The following is an 11,263-nucleotide window of genomic DNA, read 5'->3' on the forward strand; positions in this document are numbered from 1 at the left end:
TTGTTTTCCGGTAATTTGCTGCCCACCCTGGTGCAGAGCACTAGAGAGCTTGACCAACTATGAAATTAGCCTTCTAGAATAGGGCTTCTCAGTCTACATGCTGATGGCATTTTGAGTCTGATGATTCTTTGCTGTGGGGGCCTGTCCTGTGTACTGTAGGATGCTTAGCAGCTTTCCTGGTCTCTACCCACTAGAGGCCATTTGCGCCACCACTCCTCGTTGTGACAACCAGAAATGTCTCCAGATATTATGAAGTGTACTTCCCTGGGACCAGAATTCCCTCTGGCTTGAGAATTAGGGGAGAAGTCTCCTCTCTCACCCTCCGTCATTATTGTTGAACAGTTTATTGTGTGTTGTGCACCATGGTTAAAATTTTCCTTTCCTCCCTGCTGACTGGGGCTGATAGGACGGCTTGGATGGGAATGCAAGAAAATCATTATGCAAGTCAGCATGTTCCTCAAAAATCATTAATCTCCCACCCCCCGCCAAAGAAAGTCAAGCTGGAACATGTGGTTCAGAGCAAGTAAATGTTATGAAAATGATTCCTTGAGCCGTTCTCCTGGAAATTTGATTGACTGGAGAGGATGTGTTGTGCCTGAACCTCAGGTTGGAGACGAGAGAGGCACAGTAGGGGGCTGTAGGGAGTGGGAGGACCCCCAGAACCGCGGCTAGATTCCCTAGGAGTCTCCGTGCGAGGAGAGCTGTAGCAGCAATAAGAACCACTTCTTTTGTTTTTTATTTAAACAGTGGTAAAAGTCATAAAAACTAAACAGGGCTGGAAGTATACAGTGAGAAGTACCTTTCTACATCCTACTCCTAAGACCTTCTGCAGGGGCAACTATGAATAATTTGAGAACCACTTTTATGGGGATAAAGAAGCCCAGGGGAAGTAATTCTTTGAGAAATTGACCAGACTAAAACTGAGGACAAGTCAAGTTCCTTTTTGGACACTCCTTTTCCTCCTGATGCTCTTTCCTCTCTTATCTCTTCTGCTCACTTTAATGGAAAGCACACTGACCTTAGAGAAGGCGAGGAAGAGAAGTGTGTGTTCCATTCTCTTGTTTATTCAGAGAGCAGGCGGTGCCTCTCCCGACCCCTTACTGCTGCACACGCCCTCTTCTTCTGCAGCAAAGGAGGAAACCCAGGTGCTGCTGGCTTGGATCTCAGCTTTGCCGTTTCCTGGCAGTATAGCCTCTTTGTGCTTCGGTTTCCTCATCTTGAAAGTCTCGGAACGTAGGTGTGTAAAGCCTTCAGAAAGCTTCCTGGCATAGACAGTGATTGCTTAGTAAATTGTCATGAGTCTTCTCTTTTCCTTTCAGTGAAACCTGGTGTTCGATACAGAGAATTGGGAAACATTATTCAGAAGCATGCCCAAGCAAATGGATTTTCAGTTGTTCGAAGCTATTGTGGGCATGGAATCCACAAGCTTTTTCATACGGCCCCCAATGTACCCCACTATGCCAGTAAGTACTGTCCAAAGATTTGGTATTTGCTAACTATTTATTCAACAAATATTTATTCAAACATTTAACAGGACCTACTATTTTGTATTTATTAGAGTAATCTATTAGCTGTTATAAATAGACCCCCCAAAATGTATACACAAGGCACATAACAGTCCACAGCATGTGTGTTTGGTCACTCTGGGGGGGTGGGGTGGGACAGTTATTCTCTGACCCAGGCTCTTGTCACTTTCAACCTATAGCTTTCAAGGTCACTTTGGGGGTTCCCCTCCTAGTCGTATAGATACTGGGGAAGAGGAGAGAAGCATGGAGGGGTATGCTTGGGAGGTTTTAATGGGCCAGCCTGGACTTGGCATAAATCACTTACATTTACTTTTCATTGGCAGGAATTCAGTCACATGGCTACACTAACTGCAAGGGAGGTGGGGAAATGTAATCCAGCTGAGTACTCGGGAAGAAAAGGAGACTAGTAATTCCGGTGAACAGCCAATACTCTCTGCCACATGTATTCTGATTCCTTAAATGAAATTGGTTCAGCTGGGTTTGATTTGAGTTCCCAGTACATGTCAGATACCATATTCTTTGTTGGTATAGAGGGGAATCGACAAAGTACCTTTTCTCAAATTGAGTGCTGTCTGATAGATTAACAAAGGAAGTTTTGGGCGATTAATGTCTTACAGAAACCTTTCTCTTGGAGAGTTAAGACATGCAGGGGTGAGTCTGTAATTTAGTGCTAGAAAGGAAAACTGTCCACAATAAGTGACCTAAGAAGGAATTTAACAAATATATAGGAGTCACTGCTATGTAGACACTTTCACGTACCTCCTTGTGCTTACGTTTTTCCTCATGTGCACAATAGCAGGGAATGGTACCTACCCTAGAACTGTTACTAGGATTAAGTGAGATAATGCATGTTAGCTTTTAGAGTAATGATAATGATGATGGTGATGATATACATTATCTCATATGATCATCACAACTCTACGAATAATTTCTTAGCCCTGTTTTTAAAAAGCAGATTCTGTGTTTAGGGAAGTGATTGATTTATTCAAGTCCACACAAACTAGTAAATAAATGTCAGCTGTAGGATTGGTACCTAGGTTCTGTCTGGCTTTCTAGAGTCAGTCTTTCCCGTGCTGCCTAGTAAGGACTGAAGCAGTTTGGCGCTGGGTCTTGTGGGAGAAATAAAGATTGAGATTTTGGTTTGCTGGAGAGATGAGGAAGAGCATTCCAGGCGGTGGGGAAGCATGAATAGGTGCTTCAAGTTGAGACTGAACAGAGACAAGATAAGCTTGGGCTGAGAATTATGTGTAAGAACTAGAAATGGGCAGTGCCAGATCGAGGATATTTGACTTCATTTTAGGGATTTGTAGAACATTTTTTGGCAGAAGAATGGCAAGGTGAAATTGCCATTTGGGGAAGAAAATTTAGCAGTGGTGTCTAGAATGTATTGCAGGTGTGAGTTAGCCAGGCTTGTCAGCCTGATGCACAGTTGTTCTCGTAAGCCAGATGTGAGGTGGTAAAATCTAAGACGTCAGTAGTTGTGAAGAGAAAGGGAAACGAGTGAGAAACGTCTCAACAGGAGAAGCTAGAGAAGTCACTTAAGGCACAGCATTTGACATAAATCAATAAGCATTTATTAGCAGACCGCATAGTCCTTTTTATTTCAGCTGGAATTGTGCTTGAAATAAAAGCTAGCAATAGAAAATAGGTAGCCAACTTCATTCCTTCCTGGTAAGCCCTGTGATCACCTGATGTGCATTGCCTTTAACAGAATGGAAGTAGCTATTCTGATGACACTGGCGTGTGCCACACGTGTACATGTGTGTGTTTTGTGTGTGGAAAAAGAGTGTGCAAGGGAGGGAATGAAAAAAGCACCCTTACTTGCAGAGGTAACAGACTTAGGTTTAGGTATGGACTAGATAGAGACTTTTTGTCTATCTGTCTATATCTATTAATTTTTATTGGAGTAGAGTTGATTTACATTGTTGTGTTTCTGCTGTACAGCAAAGTGAATCAGTTATACATATACATATATCTACTCTTTTTTAGATTCTTTTCCCATATAGGCCATTACAGAGTATTGAGTAGAGTTCCCTGTGCTATTCAGTAGGCTCTTAGGAGTTATCTATTTAAATCAATACACAGTAGTGTGCGCATGTCATAAAGAAAGATTTTTTTGAAGGAAATAGAATTTATGGGAGACGGAGATACGGGTCAGTGATGATGGTGTCAGCAAAATACCATACCACCGATACACAAGAGATAGCACTTGAGTTTCATGTTAAACTATTTAATTAGAAATAAGAATTCTGAAAAAAGAAACAAGGACCCAGGTATACTTCATGTCATCCCACTGATATGTTTTTGAAAAGTCAAGTGTTAATTGGGTTTAGATAAAACAAAATATGTGTGGTCCCTTTAGGGACGTGTTAAAGGAAGCTGCTGAGAGAGTCTCTGTACTGCAGAGGCCTTTTGAAATGTAAATGATCCCTGCTTCGGCTTGTAACTTCACATTCCTAAGCACCTGAGCACGGAACCAGGAAATTGTTGTGTAACTTCCCTCCACCTCCTTCCGTGTAAGAGAAGTCCTTGTTAGATGAGAGTTTAGTGTGCTTCTTTGTCATGGTTCGGAAGTAAAGGTGATACTACCCTATCTTTAGAATATATATCACGGTAATTCTGGGAGGCAGACAGTAGAGCAGGTACACACTTTTGTAAAAGCACTCGGCAGTAGTATCTGCTATAGTGTAGTCGCTAGACGATGTATGTTTGTTTGAGTGAGCCTTGTTGAGAAGCTGAAACCATGAGTCAAGGTTAGCTGGGAGTTGTAACTTCTACAACAATGAATCAATGGCAGAAACAGGAGTGGAACTTGGATTCTCTGTATTGCGATGTCCAGTGGAAATATATATGAGGCACATATGTAATATTAAGATTTCTAGTGGTCATATTGAAAAAGTAAAAAGAGACAGATGGAGTTAATTTTATATTTTGTTTAATCCATTACATTAAAAATATTAGCATTTCAACATTTAATCAGTGTAAAAAAAACATTGCGATATATTACATGCTTTTTTTGTCTTTGAAATCGGCATATTTTTTACATGTACATTCAGACTTGCCATTTTTCAAGTGCTTAGCTTCATGCACCCAGTTGCTGCCGTACTGGACAGCACAGCTGTCAATTCCCTTATCCTTTTTTCTTTCCATGACACCACACTGACTCTCTTTGACATTTTCTGTTTGATATCCCCAAGGGAATATGACCAAATCTATATATGTAGTAAATTGCATGTCATTTGGAGAGAAAGTTCATGAAATTAGAAATAAAAAGTAAAGATTATTTTTGCCCCTCAGAGTTTTATAATAACTTAGGAACTCCTGATTTGGAATCTGTAGAATAAGTGAATTATGGCAATACTTAAGATAGCGGAAAACAGCGTGATAGCTATTCACAAGGAAGGGCGTGCAGGAGTGTAAACGTGCGGGTGAGGTTAGACCATACCTAGACAGAGCAGCTTGAGCAGGGTCTGTCTCGGTCGACACATGGGTTGCCATCCGGAAGAACCGCCCCCTTACGCAGAAAACCCCTGAAAGCCGGTGCTTTCGCCACCTGGTGGTCAGGCAGCGCAAGTGTAGTCACCTGTTTACCGATGCTCTTATCAGTTCTTGGTTTTTATTGACAGTTTGAACTTTAAACTGGTTCTCCATTTTCGTCTGAGATTGTCTAAAAAGGCCTATCCCTGTTTAAAATTTTTGACCTTCTTGGGGAGATGGCACGCCTGGGCACTGAGAGTTGAGTTTCTCACAGTGATCCTGAAAAATACTTCTGTATTGGTGAACTTGGACAAAAAGTCTTTGGAGGGAGAAATGGAATTTTTGTTTCCAATAGAAAGGAATAATCGTGTCAGCATTAAAAAAAAGTAGGTTAGTGTGCGGGGCTTTGTTCCCCTCCGAAGATAAGACAATTTACAAAACTTTTTAAAAATGGTGCAGTTGTTTCTCTGGGCTGTGCCCCCATCTCCACCCGCATCCACACCCCTACACGCACCCAAGAGCTAGGAGGCTTCTGGTGGAATTCGAAATGTCTTCTTCTTTAAAGTGTCATACCTCCATGAGTGTGGCACTTTGCTTGGTTGAATGATTGCAATTCTAACCCTTCTATAACATAAATGGGGGCACTTTTGCTTTTATAGAAGTGATAACCACATCTGAGATCCAGCCTAGCGCATCTCTGTATTTTCCCAGAGAAGACGTAAACAAAATGAAATATGCCTAGGACAATATCTGCCCCAGAGTAGGTGGTTTTCAGTAAAATCCCTGTTTGTTGAATGATCTGCTTTAAGAAAGGGGAATCAGGAGAGGAGAAAGTCATTAATTTAAGAATCACTCATGGGAATATAAGTTGTGTACTTTTCCCAGGGAGCTGCTTAACAATATGCTGTAGGTTTTTTGCTGTGTTCTGAGATTTTTTTCTTTAATTTCAGAAAATAAAGCAGTTGGAGTGATGAAGCCTGGCCACGTATTTACAATTGAGCCAATGATTTGTGAAGGTGAGAAAAAGGGATGCTGTAACATTCTTTAATTGAATTTTTATTTACTTTTGGTTACTCATGATCAGATTAGTAGTCTGCTCTACTTTCTTTTTGCTTCATTTCCACTCCCTGTCCTATCTCTAACTTGATTCAGTATCATGTAGAGAACTGAAAATTGTAAAGGTTGGCAAGAAAGCAATACCTTCTCCACGGTAATTTGCCTGCTGTCAGTAGATGCTGAAGTACTTGAATCCTGGTCCCTTTTCCTAAAGATCCTGTCAAAGGGTGCATTGTAATAATTAGGTGCCTCCATCAAGCCTGTGTAGAAATTCTTGCTTGTCTTGATGGGGGTGAGGAAGAGGAGGAAAAAAGAAGTTAGAGCTATTTGGGTTTTTTTGTTGTTGTTGTTGTTTTTTAAATTAGTTAATTTTTATTTATTTATTTTTTGGCTGCATTGGGTCTTCGTTGTGGTGCGTGGACTTCCATTGCGGTGGCTTCTCTTGTTGCGGAGCACGAGCTCTAGGCGCGCCGGCTCAGTAGTTGTGGCTCATGGGCTCTAGAGCGCAGGTTCGGTAGTTGTGGCGCACGGGCTTAGTTGCTCCGCGGCATGTGGGATCTTCCCGGACCAGGGCTTGAACCTGTGTCCCCTGCATTGGCAGGTGGATTCTTAACCAGTGCGCCACCAGGGAAGTCTGAGCTATTCGTTTTGCGGCAGAGTTATATAATTTAATTCTCCACAACTTATGAGGTAGGTGCTATCCCCATTATACAGGAGAGCAAACTGATTTTTGAAGAGGTTAAGTAACTTGCCCTAAGTCGCTTAGCTAGTTACGTGGCAGAATCTGTGGGACTCTAAACTCATGAGCCGTTCTGCCTCTAGAGGGTCTGCACTCACATCGTCAGGTGGTGTCATACGACTACTGTGGAAAAAGCACAGCATAGACACGCTTAGCACTGGCAGTTTTATGTCCTCGCTGTTGTTGGTCACTGTGACAGGCACATGGCAGTGATGGTCGGTGTCATGATTGGAGCTCCCCACTGAGGCTGTCAGAGTAGTAACTGGGGCCTCCTTCAGGAGGCCTTCACCTTTGCTTTCTGCCGGTTGTTCGTTGGGGTTAGGGGATGCAGAGTGGGGCAGCAGTAGTAGGGCTCTCGTGTCCTGGTCCCTGTGTTAAAGGATGCATCCCCTTGGGATCCTTCCAGTCTTCTTTATAACCTAATCTTCGGAGTGATAGCCAATCACTTCTACCAGATTTTCTTCCTTAGAAGTGAGTCACTAAATCCAGCCCACACTCAAGGGGAGAGGAGCATTGGAGGTTGTTTTAGAGGCTGCCTTCTTAACCTGGTCCTTTGTTCCCTTTTTTGTAAAATGGAAGTTACAATCTTTATCCTGCTGAATCCCCAGGGCTGCTGTAAGAATTAAGTGAGATGATTTGTATTAACACAAAGTACCTTTAAAGGGCTGTACAAATGTAAAAAATGTTGTTTTGTCATTCCTTGGAATAAGAATAATGATCATATGTAACCAATTGCAAGAGCGTTGAGTATATTAGCAGAGAAAGGCAAGACCGTGAGAGGAAAGTGTCATTTTGGTTACATACCTGTTTCCATTAACTGGCACTTAGTTGGTGAGACATGAAGTGGTATTTCCAGGAGTAAGCAAATAACACAGTGTTGTGCTGGTTCAGATAATCGTCAAATTATAACAAATATATTTCAGTGTAACTCAGCTAGGTTAAATCCCAGCTTCTTAGTGGAAAGTCTCTAATCCAAAGAAGAATTTGAATTTCCTTAGAATAGTAGTCAAATATATTTAACTTGACATTAGTAAAGGATCTGTTTTAGCAGATGACAATAAAATTAAAGATGTATTTATGTCGGGCTTCCCTGGTGGCACAGTGGTTAAGAACCTGCCTGCCAATGCAGGGGACACAGGTTTGAGCCCTGGTCTGGGAAGATCCCACATGCCGCGGAGCAACTAAGCCCGTGTGCCACAACTACTGAGCCCACGTGCCACATCTACTGAAGCCCGCACGCTCTAGAACTGGTGCTCCACAACAAGAGAAACCACCGCAATGAGAAGCCCGTGCACCACAACGAAGAGTAGCCCCCGCTCGCCGCAACTAGAGAAAGCCCGCACACAGCAACGAAGACCCAACGCAGCCCAAAAATAAATAAATAAATATAAATAAATTTATTAAAAAAAAAAGATATATTATGTCTTAAATCCATTTGTGAAAAGATCATTCGTTACATTGAGAAATATGTTTACTCATCTTTAGATGGCTGACAAAGCATGAGTTAACTTTCTTTAAGCTACCGCATATTTTCTTTTTAGTCTGGGGTTTAATATTGCAAAAGTAGGTTACTTCACTGCAGACTTTGTACTCTGGGATGTGTCTGAGGCAGTAAGACCTAATCTTTGGTAAAGATTACTCAAAATGGGAATTCCCTGGCGGTCCAGTGGTTAGGACTCGGCGCTTTCACTGCCGTGGGCCTGGGTTCCATCCCTGGTCAGGGAACTAAGGTCCTACAACCTGCGAGGTGTGGGCTCCCCACCCCCAAGGCAAAAAAGATTACTCAGAATGAAGAATATTGATTTTTTTTTTTTACATCTAATTTGGAGATAAGAAAGTCTCTGTAAACACATTTTTATAGTAGTATCTGGAATTGCAGAACTTTGTCATTCCACTGTTGCCTCTCCTCCCCTGCCCCACTCCTCCTCCCATTCTCTTTTTCCTGTGTTGTCTACCAGCTTTTTTCATTGTCCCTTCCTTTCCTTTCTAACCCTCTTTCTAACCCATTCTCCCTCATCATAAATTTATTTTCTTTTGGCCGTGCTGCACAGCTTGCAGGATCTCAGTTCCTCGACCAGGGATTGAACCTGGGCCACAGCAGTGAAAGCCTGGAATCCTAACCACCAGGCCACCAGGGAACTCCCAATAATTTTTAAATTTTCTCACCAATCTCTCTCTTTCTCTGCCCTCTTTCTGGTTACAGGGGTGTGGCCTATAAAAATTTCACAGTATAATCTGTTCTCACCATCTTTGTGCTTGCCATTTAAAAATTATATCAGGAATTAAATGCTATAATAAAAGTATAAAAAGTTACTCTGTTTTCTTCACAATATACATCGCCTATAGTTCAGTCAGATTCCAAAGTTATACCAGGAGAGAGCTAAATTCATTAATTCAGTTTCTTACTTGTAGTTCTGTGATGAGTGGTTATCAGTTACATTTCTGAAAATGAAACTGAGTGCCTTTATTTTGGAAATACCAACTTGATTTAATATTTGGGAAGTATACAAAATGTGAAGTTTTAAAATTTAAACATTATTATTACTTCGTTGGACTAAAGACCAAAATGAAATTGAAAAGGCTTTAGCTTAAACAGTTGAAGTGTAAATAGGAATCTTAATAGTGAATTTTTAAATTAGTTTTCTGAGATATCCAAGGATATAGGAGGACAGGCCAGTACACTTGCCTAGAGAGTTTATTAAGAAAACAAGCTGAGTGGTAGAATTAAGAACTGGTGTTTGTTTGTTTAAGGCGGATGGCAGGATGAAACCTGGCCGGATGGCTGGACAGCAGTGACGAGAGATGGGAAACGGTCTGCCCAGTTCGAGCACACCCTGCTGGTCACGGACACTGGCTGCGACATCCTAACCCGGCGACTCGATAGCGCGCGGCCTCACTTCATGTCCCAATTTTAATTTCTCCCGAGATGGCGCATCTCAGTGATACCTTCTGTCTGTACTCTGCATTTTATTGAGAGTACAGGATGGAAGAGGAAATTTTTTATAACTTGTTTTGTTTCGACTATAGATAAGGAAGGACTACAGCATTTGATGTGTGTCCTCAAGAACTTGTCTTGGGTCTGAAAAAGCCAAGAAGAATAAAGGAAGCTTTCTCAACTCCTTTCAATGCTCCCCTCTCCCCACACAAAAAAATCTCTGCACCCCTGTTTTCTCATTTGCCCTTTGAGCACTTTTACTTAAACCTGCTTCTAGTTGCTTTTATCACTGCCACAACCGGGCCGTCAGAGCCACCTGCTTTCCAGGTGAATGTTGCAGATGAGAATCCCTGAAACTTTAGCAACATATTTTGCTCCCGACTTTTTTTTTTTTTAATTATATATGTATGGAAATATATACGTATTCATTTTAAATTCCATATATGTAATTACCAAACACTATGTGACCTGGGGTTTGTGTTGATTCTGACAGGGTTCTATGCTGTTGTAAATGGACCCATCATTTGCAGTGATTTAATTCCCAGCTGGGAATTGGCCTCCCTCCTCCCCTGCTAATTTACCCTCGTAATTGTGTGTAAGGAAGCACTCGGTCAGTGAGACTTTCCAGTGTGGACTCTGTGTGCGTGAATGGCTATGGCAAAATTCACTTTGGAAAAAGGTTATCAGGTTTTTAAAAATCTAGTTTATGGCAAAAATAGCCACGCTCTAAGCGGAAGCTGGCTGTTGCAGAGAATGGGATTTTTGTAATACGTTGCTATTTCAGACCTCTGTTTGGTCATAATGGTAGGAAAAACACTCCCTTCCCCGCTCTCTCTTATTTCAAAGGCATACCTTGGAGATATTCAGAGAAGGGTGGAGGCTGCACTGTGGAGGCTGATGGGGAAAGACAGTTCTGAAATCTCTCCAGCAGTGATCAGAGTCTGGAAATTCTAATGTTTAATAAATCTGGTGGGGATGAGAAAGGAACTTCTTTGAAATTGGACTGTTGCCTTGCAGGGATGCAGCTGTCCTTGGTGTGCTACCACAATTCTCCTTTACATAGTTGGGAACCTCATTAGAAATGACCTCAGCTGCCCAACATCTGTGTTCCTTTCAGTAGTTCAGTCCAAATGGGAGTGCATCCAGTGAAGACATATCAGATCAAAGTCATTGTCATTAGAGTGTACTTGATTACTAGGTATCTGGTAAGTTTATTCTAAGATAATTTGATACCACTGACATGTTACATTTGTATGAGAACATCTTTCCCAGAGTGCCTCAGACCTTTATTGCTTTAAAGGAATTATGATAATGTTTTCATTACTTATATTATTTTAATGATTTAGTAAAGTGGCTGAATCTGGTATGTGTGTGAAGTTTTTTATCAAACTGTAATATTTGTGAATGGAATGCCTTGCAATATGAATGTTAATATAATGTGTAAAGGGAGATTAAAAAGTTTGAATGACTATCCCACCATGTAGTCGTTAACTTTGCTGAATTTGTTGGGGATTTCAGAAGGAAGTGGTG

General features: G+C 41.5%; 1 protein-coding gene across 4 annotated transcripts in view; it reads left to right on the forward strand.

Annotated features, from left to right (window-relative positions):
• Positions 1 to 11,209, forward strand: part of METAP1 (methionyl aminopeptidase 1) — a 68,407-nt gene extending 57,198 nt beyond the window's left edge. For all 4 annotated transcript variants that reach the window (XM_082461809.1, XM_082461808.1, XM_082461807.1 and 1 more), the window contains 3 exons: positions 1,320 to 1,463; positions 5,954 to 6,019; positions 9,550 to 11,209. In XM_082461809.1, coding sequence (XP_082317935.1) covers positions 1,320 to 1,463; positions 5,954 to 6,019; positions 9,550 to 9,713 — 374 coding nt within the window. In that variant the 3' untranslated portion in view covers positions 9,714 to 11,209. The remainder of the gene's footprint in view (positions 1 to 1,319; positions 1,464 to 5,953; positions 6,020 to 9,549) is intronic.
• Positions 11,210 to 11,263: the final 54 nt, after the last annotated feature.

This window comes from Balaenoptera physalus (assembly GCF_965194825.1).
Source record: "Balaenoptera physalus genome assembly, chromosome: 5".
Taxonomy (NCBI): Eukaryota; Metazoa; Chordata; class Mammalia; order Artiodactyla; family Balaenopteridae; genus Balaenoptera; species Balaenoptera physalus.